General features: G+C 35.4%; 2 protein-coding genes and 1 non-coding gene across 3 annotated transcripts; 1 reads left to right on the plus strand and 2 right to left on the minus strand.

Annotated features, from left to right (window-relative positions):
* Window positions 1-3,003: 3,003 nt before the first annotated feature.
* LOC121391391 (E3 ubiquitin-protein ligase CBL-like) lies at window positions 3,004-11,981 on the minus strand. The gene is given in 8 exon segments (XM_041523044.1): window positions 3,004-3,144; window positions 4,812-5,159; window positions 6,272-6,292; window positions 6,294-6,351; window positions 6,445-6,582; window positions 6,631-6,762; window positions 6,974-7,120; window positions 11,458-11,981. Coding segments are annotated over 8 exon segments (1,509 nt in total).
* A 221-nt stretch (window positions 11,982-12,202) lies between these two features.
* Window positions 12,203-14,658, plus strand: LOC121391392 (double-strand break repair protein MRE11-like). The gene is given in 11 exon segments (XM_041523045.1): window positions 12,203-12,236; window positions 12,286-12,386; window positions 12,665-12,822; window positions 12,858-12,960; window positions 13,038-13,149; window positions 13,496-13,594; window positions 13,597-13,639; window positions 14,264-14,312; window positions 14,314-14,383; window positions 14,433-14,499; window positions 14,550-14,658. Coding segments are annotated over 11 exon segments (945 nt in total).
* Window positions 14,659-14,977: 319 nt separating this feature from the next.
* On the minus strand, window positions 14,978-15,049 carry Trnat-ugu. The gene has a single exon. It is a non-coding gene; the product is annotated as a tRNA-Thr (tRNA).
* Window positions 15,050-16,985: the final 1,936 nt, after the last annotated feature.

Consider the following 16,985-nt stretch of genomic DNA (forward strand, 5'->3'; position numbering starts at 1 on the left):
TTTTAAAGGTATAAGAAAAACTTTAAAGGGGGGTTTGTATTTAAACAGGAACACATTTTGAAAAATTGGAAATTGTGAATCAAAAGGTTTAAACTAATTGACAATTTACCCTTATTTTTAATCACGGTTTCCCTTTTTTAGATTTGGGCTTTGTTCAGGAAAGTAGGTAAATAATAAAGGCCCCCCAATTCTTTAAAGAACCAGAATTTTAAAAGGACTTTAAAGTTTGGCGGGGGGGGGAGGGGGGGGGTTTTTGGGGAAGGGGGGGGGGTTCCCGGGGGGTGGAAGAAATGAACAAACCCATTTAAAAGGGTACAAAATTTATTGTGGAAGGCTCAGAAAAAAATGACATTCAATGGAAACTGAGCGCGAAGAAAAAAGGTCAGGAACGAATTCACTTATAAGGAGTGAAATTTTACATCAAAAAATTTGGGGAGATTTTTTGATATCGAAACGAGAGCTGGTTCAGTAATTTGGTAAATAAACGTGTAAGGTAGTACTGGCCCAGTTGTATTTCTTTTATGTTGGGTCCTATCTAAAGTGATAGTGGATGAGAATGGCAAGACCACGGGTTTGGATATGGTGTTTGTTCATCACCTAAGGAAGCTACTAACTCTTGTGACAGAATGAATGGTCGTATTGTTCTCTCAAAACCTTTTATGTGGCTCTAGCTCAAACATAAAGAAGAACATGCTGCTCCATCTTGCTGCACTAACGAATGGCCAGCGCATTGGCTCGTGGTATACCTCAAGAACAAAATGCAAGTTTATTCACCTTTTACTACATGCCAGGAAAATACAGAGTCAACGTACCCTTCTTTACAACAATGAATTATCGACCATGGCAAGCAGGAACTATGTACTATTGTGTAGTCCTTATACAGGAATACAGGTCAATTTACATGTACGTTACATTGCTACATATAATTGATACTGTTTTTTTTCAACCTATTAGTCAAAACTTGACACAAACGGGCAAACAATGTCAATCTCTCTATTGGTTGAAACAAAAAGATGAAAAAATTGAGGAACTGACACAAAAATGTAATAATAATGAGCAAGAGATAGCTCAACCTACAATCTGAAGTATCTCAACTAAAGTCTCCTGAATAAAATAATGGAATTATTGATTATAGCAGAAGCCAATAATACTCAAAGATATTCTGAAGAGTAACATTTTAACTGAAAGTGAGGATAAGTAGAAATATACTATAGATATTATTAGTATAATTGTACAGTGCTTTAAGATAGGCCTCATATTAAATAATGGGTTTATTAGTCTTGTTCTTCTACTTAAGGAGATCACTTCAGATGTGATGGAGGACATTGGAGAAATAGCTGCTGATTATAAAAAGCTAGCTAGTGCTTTTAAGTACCAATTGCCACACAAAGAAATATTGAATGTCATCGCCAAAATTCTCCTCCTGGGATGCTTTGAGTGACGTTGTCACTGAGTGGTTGAGGTGGGAATTATGATTATGAAGAAAAAAAGCCAACAGACGATGGCTTATCAATGCTGTGAAATCTATTCATAGAGAACTTAGTGAGCGATTAATGAACAAGTATACTTAAAACTTTTGTTGATTGCCTTTTCTTTTTTGTATATGACAGTATTGTGCAAGGCACTTGCTACTGTTTACTTGTAGAATAATGCGAGCTTATTAATACGCCTTAGAGCTGTATATATTTGTTACTATATATACTGTATACCTGATGTTTACATGTGTTCTATTAATATGTACTATATATCACTGTAAGTGTGCTGGTAGATGATTTACATGCATTATTTAATTATAAGATTTGTTAATATTGTATATCATGGTATCACCCCTCCCAGTAAGTGTGTGCTGTAGATATGATTTAAGAACACAGTGTGTATTTAATCATAAGATTTTGTTATAAGATTTTGTTATAACCTTTTAATCAATTATTGTAATGTGCTGGAGGGAATGGTGCATATATTTCTCAATAGGCATTGAGTTGCAGTAGCAGACCAATTTCTCTTCCATACACCAACTAACTTATTATTAAATTAATTTATTAGAAAAACATTTTTCTATCCCAAACAGCAAGATCAATGTTTAATATTAAATGAGTTAAAATGGTACAACAATAAAACAAATAAACAGCTGCAGAACAAAGAACAATTATGAAAAGAAGATAAACAATAACATACAAGACAACAAATGTGTAACTCCTTTCCTACATCACTAAAAGAGAGCTACGACTTTTAATATAAACTGCTTTATAATCAGAGAAACTTCTCTCACATACATACACAAATAGACAAAAAATTAACTGAGTATATGTGAAAGCAAGGATAACATACTCAATAACTATAAGCTATATAACTCAAGTGCTAAGTGACAAAATGAAATACATGTACTTAGAAAAAAAATAAGAGAGAGAGAGAAAAGATAAGATATATAAAGAGAATCACTTCAAGTTAAGACTTGCAATTGTTTCATTAACAATGATTGGCAGAAATGATTAAATATAAAAATTCACTTACAATGTATCCAGTTAATCTCGAGAGCTGAACCCCTCTAATATTTGACGTGCCCAGATCAAGATTGTTCTGAGAGATCGCTAGAGCTTTGACCACATCACTACGAGAGTAACCTAACTGTACCAATTCCAAAACAGTTTGTTCACGATTGTGTCGAGATTCCAGCTGAGATAAGGCCGCAGGTGCTGGTGGCCCAGGAATGGACGACATTCGATTTGTGGGGTTCCGTGGAGGTAAAGGAGGTTCCTGAGGTTGTCCATTTACTACCCGAGGAGGGTTTCTAGGAGGGAGAGGGGGTTTCATAACCACGGCTAGTACCAAAATTAGGAGGAGAGGTATCAATACGAGAACGAGGCGGGTTCCAGAGATTGCGAACGATTTACAGGACTTCTTTCAGGCAATGGTGGTTGGTCTGAAGATAAATTTGAGAAGCTGGTACATTCCTTCGTTCACAAAACTTGGGGAATGTTCTCGAGGTTTTCTAGAAGCAAAATGTCAATAGTTCCATAGGAGGCTCATCGACATGTTAGTTAGACGTTCTGTAGTGTCTTCTTTAGGAGTGTCTGATGGTTGCCTTCTATGACCAGGTTTAGGATGATTTTGTAGAGCTGTAGGAAAATCGTAGGGGACTATCACCTGGTGAGAAACAAGGCATTGCTTCAACATCTGTCAGTGTGGGACACTCTTCATTTGTTTTGTTTATCATTATCTAGAGGCAAATCAAATTCCGGAGATCGCTTGTCTCTTGAAAACCACTGAGCTAGGTTCATGAGCTATTCCTAACTTGTTCCGTTCAATAGCAGCTCTGATAATATCTGTAGCGTCCTCATAGGCAGAACCACCAGTACATCTTCACTTTTCTCAAGAGAAGACTGTGGGTCCATATTGTATATACCTATCGGGTTCTTGTGTAGACATGGATTTAGGGGGGAGGGGTGGGATATCGTAGACCATGGCAGTCAATGAGGCATCTTCCCATAAGGGGATGTCATCATCAAAAGAAGGAAATTCATCCATAGAAAAATCCAGGGTAGGGTCAATAAAAGTGTCAGCTGATGGTTCAAGATTAAAAGGATTCGGCAAAGGGGGAGAGTGTGCAAAAGGGTTACTTGGGGGGAAGTTGCGGGAGGTCCAATGGAGAAGCTGTACTTGATGTTGGTGGCATCCGTGTGACTGTATCATTGTTACGAGCAGGGACGGGGGAGGGGGTGGAGTTTTTGATGTATTAACATTGTCAGGTAGTGTAGGTACAGTTTCAGTTGTAGGTTCTCTTGAGGAGGCGTGGCTATTTGCCTGAGTGTTATTACCAGGTAAAACAACATCAGAATAATTAACAACAAATTTCCTTGGTCTGGGTACTGGTTTTGGACTGTTGTCATGAAAACGAAGGTCAGCATATTTGTCATCTGGTACAGTAGTTCAGCATTACTACTTGGAGGGAATGCTATCGATCGAGGTCTAGGACTGTTTCTGCTACCGTCAGGTCTATGTATAATCCGAGGGGGTGGTTCTGGTCCATGTGTTGAGACGAAGGAGCAGAGTGAGACTGACTGTCTCCACTCTCTTCTATTGTTTGAGGGAGCCCTAAAGTTGTTGGAGGACCAAACTGACCATACTGGTTATGTGAGTTCTGAGATATTCCTCTACGAGCAGGAGGAACAGGGGGAGGAGGGATGTACTTGTCTCTGGTGAACTATTACTTCCGCCTGTATTTGTTGAGGGGGTTTCTTAAGGCAGTGGGACTATTAGAAGTCCAACCCTCACGATCCTAGAATGGAACATACGTTAAAATACTCTGAACCATTAAAGACACACTTTTTAAAGCCTCGCATTCTGGTTAATACTGGTATTATTAACTATTACATAGATAGAGGACAAATCAATATTAACAGTAAGGTCCCAATGTGTCCACATTCATGAGTGGTTTTCAATGTAGCTCCTTTCATATTTAGTAAATTAATAGTATAAATTAGGAAATAAAAATTTCCCCCACTAATAATTGAACTAAAAAAATTTTACTTCATAAATTGCTGACATAATCAGTAACTCTTAAAGTATTTTTTTATGTTTCAAACTAAAAATAATTATATCTATTGTAGTACATGTAGTTATTAAACTACTAGTTATTAAATGACATGTAGTTATTAAACTACTAGTTATTAAATGACATGTAGTTATTAAACTACTAGTTATTAAATGACATGTAGTTATTAAACTACTAGTTATTAAATGACATGTAGTTATTTAATTACTAGTTATTAAATGACATGCACTACAGCTATTAAAAGCATGTACACACTCACTTCAAACTCTTCTTCTTCTGTTTTAGGCGGAGCCTGATCAGTTGTCAATCCATTAATAATACCTGTAGCCATAGAGTAAGAAGGTTCTTCTTTAGGTATATGGACATCAGGTTTACTATGACGATTTGAACTAAAAGGATCAACTACTACAGCCTCAGAGTCTTTGATGTCTTCCCGACAGAATGGACAATCAGATCGTCCAGATTCTAACCAACTTTGAAGACAAGCGTGACATATGAGATGACCACAAGGTTCTAGTTTGACATCTTTGTCATTTTCGGCACATATTTTGCACATTTGAAATGTTGAACCCATTTCACAATATATTTCATATTGCTCCTGACTAACCTGTATGAGAAAAAAAATTTAACCCTTTAATGACCACATCAATTTCAGCATGGTCATTCTTAACACATATATGCGTCATTGGTAGATAAAGGGTTAATTACATCAATTTCAGCATGGTCATTCTTAACACATATATGCGTCATTGGTAGATAATGGGTTAATTTTTATACAGGAATGAATGGATGGATTAACAGATAGAGAATGGCCACAACCATTATAATAGATATGCAATGTATGCACATGTCACATGACTTATATCCCCAGACGCCCACTCAATTAAATTAACAGATAGAGAATGGCCCCAACCATTATAATAGATATGCAATGTATGCACATGTCACATGATTTACATCCCCAGACGCCCACTCAATTAATGCAAGAAAGTGTGTCTGGTGACTTTAGTCCAATTTCTTGGCATTATAACATCATGACAAATCACTCATAAGCAAGATGGCAGACTTCAGGACAAAGTGATTTGCTTCAGATAGTACTAGAAGTAGTTATTATCCTATGCTTATAATAACTTCAAGGACTACCTTTTAAAAAATTATGCTTTTATTGATGATGATGCATCTTTATTTTCTATGGTTTATTGATATTATTTGTGACAGATGACAATCTGATTAATAGCTGAAGTTTCAATCAATCTGATTAATTAAATGAGTGGTGGCACAAGATCATATAAATTGAATTAATGGGTAAAACACATTATTTGGTATGTCACAAATTAAATGAGTGGGCGTATATGGCACAAGCATTCATTATAATATATTGTCTGCACTCATGATATGGCTAGAACACTCATTATAATGGATATATGTCAAAGTATATGGAGTGCACTCATTATAATGGATATATGCCACAAAGTGGAACTCATTATAATGGGTATATGTCACAGAGTGCACTCATTATAATGGGGTATATGTCACAGAGTGCACTCATTATAATGGGTATGTCATATGTCACAAAGTGGAACTCATTATAATGGGTATATGTCACAAAGTGCATTCATTATAATGGGTATATGTCACAGAGTGCACTCATTATAATGGGTATATGCCACAGAGTGCACTCATTATAATGGGTATATGTCACAGTGTGGAACAACTAACCTGTATATGTTTATCAGGTGTTTGGTGAAAGGATTTCATGTAAGTCAGGATTGTAATCCTCACCATTAGGATACAGGTAACTGCAAATATTAAGTAAGTCATATTATCACATCCATCAAAAAGTCTATCCATCCATCCATTTATCTATTATTTGTCCATTTATTTATACTTACAATCGCTCTCTAGCTCCATCTACCAAAGCTTGACAAAGTGATTTATTTTGTGGAATTGTCTGTAAAATATTTCTCTCTGTCGTTACATAGCCAATAGCCCACTGTCCCAGTCGAGTACAACTTAAACGAAATATATAACTACAAAGATCAGACATTTATTCTTTATTTGTGTGGTAAGGTTATTACCTTCCAGATTTGTCTAGAAAAGGTTCTAATTTAGCCTTGACTTCATCGTATGTGAGAAAAGCCTGGTAGCCGGGGTGAGTGACTGCTAGTGCATTCCAGTTCTTAAGGAGAGACGTCCATGGTTGAAAAAGTCTGACAAAAGAGAGTCAGTAAAATACAATATTAAATATGATGGAAAATATACTAAAAGTATACGGACTAGTGTAGTTGTATGATGACGACTTTACTGAGAGTATACTGACAAATTTACTGCAGTATACTGATTAGTTTCCTAACAATTCTATTTATTGAGATAGTATTCCTTTAGTCATTATCAAATTACAGATATACTCAGTTATATTACCTTGAGAAGATATCAAACTCAAAGACTGATATATGATCATTTACAGTAAGATCAATTGTGGACTTTAAAGCAACAGCCTCCAATGGAGAGTGTATCGGATGAACTTGATGTAATGTAGCACGAAATAATCTCCATGGGACAATAGCTCTATGTGAAGAGAAAGAGGGGGGAGAGAGAGAGAGGGAAGGGGAGATAAATAGATAGATGGGGAGAGAGAGAGGGAAGGGGAGATATTAGATAGAGAGAGAGAGAGAGAGAGAGAGAGAGAGAGAGAGAGAGAGAGAGGGAAGGGGAGATAATTAGATAGATGGGGAGAGAGAAAGAGGGGGGAAGGGAGATAATTGATAGATGGGGAGAGAAAGAATGTTTAAAGCAATTTAAGAGGAAGGATATTGTAATAAAAACATCAAAGATAACCAATGTGTTTAGTTAGGATATAACAACTGTTTAGTTTGCTATATATATGTACATAATATACATGTACATGTACATAATATACATTTGCTTCAATATAAACAGAAGCAGTTCAACTATCAACATAATGCATTATGAAAAGAGGATATATCATTATAAAGTGACTAACAATCAACACTAACAACATGTGTGGATGTTATATTTACACAACAACCCATGTTCACTATCAATCCATTACTCCATCATCCATCCTATTGTTTATCTATACTATTCATCTATCCATCCATTTAACAAAAAGCTCATCTATCCGTTTGTCCGTTCATTGTATTTCAAAATCCCAAAAATGCTGAGAAAAAAGCACAATAAACAACAATTAAACAATAAACACAAACCCTTTAACTTGTCAACTGTTAGCTCGTTGTACCAGGTTATGTCATATAACCTAACCCTACTGTCCTCTACACACCTCAGAGCAATAAAGAGAGACAGACCTACCATCCCATCAAAGTGACAAAACTAATACAGTAACAAAAAACAGATGTGAAAACAAGATACAAGACTGAAGTTGACAACTATTGTGAGCTATGCTCAGTTGAACTAACAGAAAACATAGGAATGCACTTTAACTCGGCTTCCTTTTTAAACACTTCAAGATTTAGCTGAGAAGAGGAAATTATGTAAAGAATCATAAACAATCTAAACTGCATTACTACAAGAACAATACAACCGTCTTTAGAAATGTAAGTGTTTTGATATAACAAATAAAGAATTCAGCTATCAATTCAAGGAAACAATCTCCCTCAACACTCCTCCACTAAGTTGTTTAGCATTCCATTGACTCATTCATATACATACAAACTGATACATCACACCATGTCAAGATGTAATGCTATACCCAGTAGACAATATATAAGAAATAATATAGTGAATTATGACATCACCTTAGTAAGATACATGATCTAGCTATTCACTTATCAAAAGTTCAGCCATTCTGACTAGTTTGTTTCCAGTGGGTATATAATATTATATGACATAGTACTTAATAGAAAGTGACCATACAACGGTCTAAGTTTATAGTACAATCAAATTAATAAATCATTAGGCAATGTTTTAAATACCACAAAACACTCATCCAGTGGGTATACAATATTATATATATATATATATATATATAATATTGTACTTAACTGCCATAACTGGAAGTGGTTGTACAACGGAGTAACTTTATAGTACAATCACAATAATGAATCATTAGGCAATGTTTTAAATATCACAAAACACTCATCCACTATACAGTTACTATTATTTAGAAAATTCCCTTAATTGAGGTAGTGACATAACTGTCATAATAAGTTCTACACTAGTGACATCAGTACTTACCACAGTGACCTAGAATAGCTACCAATAGTAAGCTCTAGACTAGTGACCTAGAATACCTACCATTAGAGAGCTCTAGACTGTAACACATCAATACTTACCACAGTGACCTAGGATAGCTACCATTAGTAAGCTCTAGACTAGTAACACATCAATACTTACCACAGTGACCTAGGATAGCTACCATTAGTAAGCTCTAGACTAGTAACACATCAGTACTTACCACAGTGACCTAGATAGCTACCTAGCTCTATACTAGTAAACATCAATACTTACCACAGTGACCTAGGATAGCTACCATTAGTAAGCTCTAGACTAGTAACACATCAGTACTTACCACAGTGACTAGGATAGCTACCATTAGTAAGCTCTATACTAGTAAACATCAATACTTACCACAGTGACCTAGGATAGCTACCATTAGTAAGCTCTAGACTAGTAAACATCAATACTTACCACAGTGACCTAGAATAGCTATCATTATAAGCTCCTAGTGGACTAGAATACCACCATTAGAGAGCCTAGACTAGTAACACATATACTTACACAGTGACCTAGGATAGCTACCATTAGTAAGCTCTAGACTAGTAACACATCAATACTTACCACAGTGACCTAGGATAGCTACCATTATAAGACTAACACATCAGTACTTACCACAGACCTAGGATAGCTACCATTAGTAAGCTCTATACTAGTAAACATCAATACTTACCACAGTGACCTAGGATAGCTACCATTAGTAAGCTCTAGACTAGTAACACATCAGTACTTACCACAGTGACCTAGAATAGCTACAATTAGTAAGCTCTAGACTAGTAAACATCAATACTTACCACAGTGACCTAGAATAGCTATCATTACTAAGCTCTAGACTAGTAAACATCAATATAGACTTAATACAGCTAGCACAAAACCTGTACTATGTATTGTATCACTTAATGGCTCAGTGTTTATTTCAGACAAAGATAAACTAGAAGAAATAACTCATTATAATAATGACTTCAAGAAGCACACCTTATATGGTAGTTGAGGCATCCATCCATTCATCTATCCACCTTCTTGGTCAATTTGTCCATCCATCCATCCATCAATCAATCCTTTCACCATTTACCAAATCATTGTTATAGAAGATATAAACTTGAAGCCTTACTAACAAAGCATTGTTAGCATAGTAGCAATTATTAGCAAACATTTAATCCATTAAACAGCTGTCACAATTGTTATAAATAATACACTAGTATTTCATATATATTTCAATAAATGTTTTTTTTTACTGACAAGACAAAACAGTCACAACTGACAAGTGATATTGAAAGTTTACAATATTTCAGTCGAGTGCATCAATACAATGAACAGTTTAGCAATTACTCTCAATATTGTACAATATACTAGAAGTATATTGGAGTCTGTATATCTTGAAATGATGCCCATCACTAAATGAACAAACTATTTTGTCACTGTATTACTCTCTGGTATGATAATCTTATGATAACTAATGTAAATATAGTCTGCATAGTAATCCATAGTGGAGTAACTGGTTGGTTACTCTAGTAGATATATTGCAACATTATTTGTAGTTATAATAATTAACTGATAGTAGTAATAATTGCTGAGTTGATAAGAGAGAGAGATGGGTGAACAGACAGACATAGAGAACAATAGACAGACAGATGGACAGACATAGAGAACAATAGACAGACAGACAGACAGACATAGAGAACAATAGATCTATCTATTCATCTGTCTATTTAGCCATTCATCTATCAGTCCAGAATAAAGACAAACACTAGAGACATAATTCAAATGACAATAGTATTAAAATATAGTTCGTTATTTTTGTATTTATTAGATCCAATAATTGTATAGTTTTTTTAAAATTAACAGTTATTTCTTTTTGATAACTTCAGTATAAGTTAGTATTAATACTATAAACAGGAGAGAGTTTATATTACTGTTATCAGTGCTAGCTTCTTCTATAGACATGTACAGTGAATAGGAAGGGAGAGTTTAGAAACTATAAGATAAACACTAACTCATTTTGTACAATTAGTTGCTAATAATTTGTGGACAAATTACTGTTTACTGAAGTAAATGTATGACATCAAGCAATAAGAATTGATGTTCAGTACAATCCAATAGTACCTAACCTAGTCTAGAGCTTACTAATGGTAGCTATCCTAGGTCACTGTAGTAAGTACTGATGTTCACTAATCTATAGCTTACTAATGGTAGCTATCCTAGGTTACTGTAGTAAGTTCATTGGTCTATGAGAGCTATTCTAGATCCTGTTGTAAATATTGATGTCCACTCACTACCTCCCGACTAATGTAATGTCAACGAGATAATAACACAAAGCTAGTAAGTAATGTATCTGACATACACTACTTCTAAGGGAACACATTAATCTATTGTACTCCTAACAGTCTGTACTTTATTCCTATGTTAATTGTAATATTAATTCCAGTCAATACAAATGAAAACACCACATACTAGATACAGACATATATAAAAGAATTATAAAAAACTCTAGAAATCAACTGTTCACACAAAATACCTTAAACAGTATTACTCTTAGTTATTTTAATTTACTTCCAGGCAATGAGGGTGTGTCTGTTATCTTAGGACTATCACTATCTCAATCAGTTCTTATCAAACCCACTCCCCCATAGACAAGCAATCTCAGGTCTTACCTCGTTCCAAATGAAGTTATCCAAAATTCAGCAGCATCTGATTTGGTCACACGATAGGTTGTTCCACCATAGATCCCTTCAGGAAACACACCCTTTAATTCAGCTAACATATGACTGAAAATGAGACTTAGTTTCGTAAGGGCTCGACGATGTGTTGAGGTCTCATCATAAATTCTCTCCTTGGCTTCTTTAAACAGCTGCACTGTTTGTTTGCATTTGTTCATGAGGTTCTCCATAAAGATTTTAAAGTATTCATTTTCATTCAAAAATTCCAAATTGCTTTCATAATTCTTGAAAATCTTGCGTAAATGCTGATAGGTTTCTGGTAGGATATCAAGTATGAAAGGAGGTGAGTTTTTGAGGTTCATTCGTCGATTGGCACACAAATTGACTACTTTGTCCATCAACTTCCATGCTTTCTCAACTGTTTTCTTGTCGATAGCCGGTTTAGGTTGAGCGGATTGGAACTGTTGAAAAAAGGATAGAAATCCTTTCTTTCCTTGAGAATTGACTGCTCTCGCCATCTCTACACTTTAATGTAGCTCCAGCTGCTCCTCAAACAATGTAGCAAGCGAGATTCTCCGTCTTGTTCTCGCAGTGTATCTTTGTATCCCTCCAAGCTTCCTTTCTATTTGACTAATTTCCGATCACTTCCGTATACTATGGATGAGGCACTAATTAGAGAAACATCCACATGGCATTCTTTGATAACTTTTAAAACATTTTACAATTTTGTAGAACAAAAATGGAGGACAAAGACGTTATGAAAATACTTATAGGTAATATTAACATCTATAAATCTTGTCATAAGTTGTTTGTACGTTATAGCAACTGATAATCACCTTGGTTACATGGAGAGAGATCCCATAAGGGGAAATGACTCATTAGAAACTTTCAAGGAGATTTTGACAATTGCCAAAGATCAAAATGTATGTGTATAGTTAGTATAGCATGCCATTACATATATTATGTTGAGGGCTTGTTGAGGCTATGATATATGTGTGTGTTAATTATAGTGGGATGATATTTGTGGTTGGTATGGCAACCTAATAATGTTATGTATTGTTTATGGAAATAAGTGGGCATTATTTCTATTTACCAAGAGGTTGTTACAAATGATCTCTCCCTCCCCTCTCTCCCTCTCCCTCTCTCTCTCTCTCCTCTCTCTCTCTCTCTCTCTCCTCACTTTCTCTCTCTCTCAAACTAGGTAGATTTTATTCTTCTAGGTGGTGATCTTTTCCATGAGAATAAACCATCAAGATATGTCATTTATAGAACTATGGAATTATTGCGTCAATTCTGTATGGGGTCACGCCCCTGTCCTATTGAATTTCGCAGTGATCCCTCCATCAATTTTATATCCAGGTACTCATTATGTAATTAATTACTTAATTATGAAGGATGCATCCCTTTTAGTTTTCAACAGTGAATTACGAAGATCCTAATTTTAATGTCAGCATACCAGTGTTTTCAATTCATGGTAACCATGACGACCCTACTGGGGTAAGTAATATGACTATTGTTCCCTGTAGTAAGTAATTCGTTTAATATAGTATCTATTATGTCTACCATTACTATAGGATCATGGGTTGAGCACAATGGACTTGTTAAGTATGGCGAATGTAGTAAACTATTTTGGTAAAGTGTCCGACGTTGAGAAAATTACTCTGTCTCCTTTGTTACTACAAAAAGGTATGGATGGTTGGATAGATGTATGTAGGAAGGAAGGTATAAATGAACAGAGAGAATTGAATTGAAGAATTATTTCTTCATATACACGAGTCTCCTGTGTATATAATTAATTCAATTCTTTAGCATCCTGACTTGCTTTCAATTCTAATTTCCTCTATCGTTGTATGGCTACACCCCACACATCCTTGGCATCTTGTCTCTATTTCATCCTTACTCACCTAAACACTATACTAGCATTTCCTCTGCCATCTTGTCACTAAACATTCTTTTTGTTCAAACAGATGTACTTATAACAGATATTGTGTTCACACAGCACGTTAACACCTTCTTTTATTGGTTATCATAGGTAATACTAGACTGGCCTTATATGGACTTGGAAGTATACGTGATGAGAGATTGAATAGAACATTTCGTCATGGCAATGTGAAATTCCTACGACCCAAGAAGAAGAGAAAAGCTGGTTCAATTTATTTGTAGTACATCAGAACAGGTAATAAAATAAAATAAAATAAAATACCATTGTTGTATAGTACAGGGTAACTAAGATATGTAAAATATGTACACTATTAATAATAAATATTATTTTAAGATATCTTTTCAAAATATTCTCTGATCACTGAAATAACATCAGCGTTTTATCAATTTGGAAATCCATCAAATATTACACCTGTTATCACAATGGCTAAGAAAATGTTGGGGGCTTCAGCCACTCCAACTTACATGAATAGGGAGCTAACTCCTTCCATGTTTGTCTGGTATATGTAACACAACCATCAACAATGAATCTGTAAGTAGTTTGACTATGACAGTAAGGTGTTGATGTTAAGACAATCAAAGGATTTATGGCAAAATGTATCCAAACCATCCTCCTTTCTACAAGGGAGGAGATGACCACATGAAACCATATTAACCCCCTCAACTTCAACAATGTTCCTACCTTATCTATGTTTGTTAAGATGTTAATATAAGAAGACTTTAGCAACTGCATTCAGTTATAATGAAATATTGTTCACATTTACTGGTATTATTATGAATGCTACATCTCTAAGTTAACTATTTTTGTAGTATAATACTTACATAACTTAAACTGTTTGTTTCTCCTTTTTCTTCTTAGAGCACAACATTCTGCTAACAATTACATACCAGCTACATTTTTCCCATCTTTTTCTTGATCTTGTTATATGGGGTCATGAACATGAGGCTCACACAAAACCTGACTACCAGGCTTTGACGAGTATTAAAAACCTTCTAGGAGGGAGAGGATGATGACTTAGATGACGAAGGATTCTACATCTATCAACCTGGTTCCTCTGTGGCTACTAGTTTATGTGAAGGAGAAGTGGCAAAAAAGTAAGTCATAGTTCACTGGTAGTCTATCTGAGGTTCTTTTATTTCCATAGACATGTTGGACTTCTTTATATCAACGAAACAGATTTTCGTATCGAGCCCATTCCTCTTCAAACTGTGCGGCCATTTGTTATGGATACTGTGTCCTTGTCAAAAAACTGATATTCATCCTGAGGAAACTGAAGCCATACTGTCATATCTCTCAGAGAAGGTATGTAACAAATAAACGCCATTTTACTAACACACCCTGTACATTTATCCACCCATTGAATCACTAGTCCATTCATTTGTTGTTAAGTACCTTCTATTTTTAGGTCAATATGCTGATTACAAAGGCTGCTGCAGAGTTTCCTGAGTCTGATAAAACTCCAATCATTCGACTGAAAGTACGTAAGTATAAAATAAATATTATTACTTGTGGAAAGTGTAAAAGGTGATAATGTGAATAGTGTGCGTGCTTGTAAGCAAAAAAAAAAAAAGAAGCCCCCAGAGAGATTCGAACTCTCGACCCCTGGTTTACAAGACCGTGCTCTAACCGCTGAGCTATGGAGGCCGAACGTTGCAGAGCAAACTTGACATAGTTGAGAAATCAGTTAGATTACACAAATGTATCTTACTGCAGGTGGATTATTCAAATGGTTACAGCATTCAATCTCAGGCAAGATTTTCACAACAATTCTTGGACAAGGTAGCTAACCCTAAAACTATCTTACAATGGTTTAAACGTAAGCAGCCATCATCATTAGGTTAGTGGGAAAAAATAAAAAATACACTTTATATTTTCTCATTAGCTCGACAAGAATCCAAATGGGAGACAAGAATTGGATGACTTAGAAGGAATTAATGATGAACAAGGAGAACATCAAAGTATTGCCTCATTATTAAAAGAGACTTTACATCAAAACAGACTGGCATTGTTATCTGAAAAGAACTTAGTTGAGGCTGTTCAGGACTTTGTAGACAAAATGAGAAAGAAGCAATAGCTGAGTAAGAACGGACAGACAGATGGATGAATGGATGGATAGACAGAGAGATGGATAAACAAATCATTAATGATGATGGTTGACAAAGGATAGATGGACATTATTTTTTGTTAGTTTTGTTAAATATTCTCTTCAACAAACTCAAGACTATTTAAAATCAGACACTTTCCCTGAGGCAGAATTAGATGAGAAAGTAAGTAGCTAAACAGGATGACATCACTTGTGTTACTATTTATAGATTGATCAAAAAGAGATGAAATCATGAGAAGACAAGAGCAGGCTACAACTGAAGTTAGTATCCCAATAATTTCCAAAAATTTACTGGCATGTCCTAACTAGCTTGTAACTACTGTTAGAGCTTTCTCGTCCAGGGAACGAAAGATTTACTGATGAAAGTGATAAAGAAAATGGAGGAAGTGATGATGAATCCACATCTACTGCAGAAAGGGTACAAGAGGACGGGGAGAGGACGTAGTCAAGGTTGGAACAGGAAAAACCACAAGAGGTGGAAGAGGAAGCCAAGGTGAAGAGGAAGTCGAGGTGGGAGAGGTACAACTATTCAAAGTCACAGACAGGTAGATGCTCATAAGCATGCAATAGTCATGTGATAGTCACATGTTATTATTTTTATAGCTACTACATCACTATCAAAAACAGACACATTAAGACCAGCTGTTACCAAAAAAAACAGTTAGTTGCTATTCATGTATTATGAATATATAGATTGAACTCTCTAGGCACCTAAAAGAACCACAACCAAGTCACCCATTGTATATCAGGTACACTGTAACTAGTTAAAACCGGTTTGACTGGTTTATTATATACATGTACATTACATTTTAGGATGATAATGACTCAGATGATCTGTCATCACTTATATCAAGAAAGAGAGGAAGGTAAAGATATTATAGTATCAACATTTATATATACTACACACCACTTATCCTCACTGCATTATACAGTACTTATGTGTACATGTACTTACCATACATGTACATGTACATGTACCATCACTAAATGTACATGTACTTACCATCACTACATGTACATGTACATTACCATTGCTACATGTACATATACTACACTTACTCAGACTCCTGCTACTCTTGTTATAATCATCATATCATATTTATGTAACTATAATAATAATATCAGCTGACACATTCCTATGTAGTGTTGTTCATAGTAACTCATTTTATGTTTTTATTGTATTTCTTTACTTTTAGATTCACTGGCAGCAGTAGTAACACTGTTGATGTAAGTTTTTCTCTCTCCCTTTACTAACATGTCCAACTCTCTCTCTCTCGTCTCTCTCTCTCTCTCTCTCTCTTCTCTCTCTCTCTCTCTCTCTCTCTCTCTTTCTCTCTCTCTCTCTCTCTCCTCTCTCTCTCTCGTTGTCTCTGTCAATATACCAGTTAACACAAGATGATGACAGCAATGAAGATGATGACAACCCATTTGAATTTTCCACTTCCCCAGTCCTCCAAGAGACGGAAAATAAATACC

The sequence above is a fragment of the Gigantopelta aegis genome, unplaced genomic scaffold (assembly GCF_016097555.1).
Source record: "Gigantopelta aegis isolate Gae_Host unplaced genomic scaffold, Gae_host_genome ctg2280_pilon_pilon:::debris, whole genome shotgun sequence".
Lineage (NCBI taxonomy): Eukaryota > Metazoa > Mollusca > Gastropoda > Neomphalida > Peltospiridae > Gigantopelta > Gigantopelta aegis.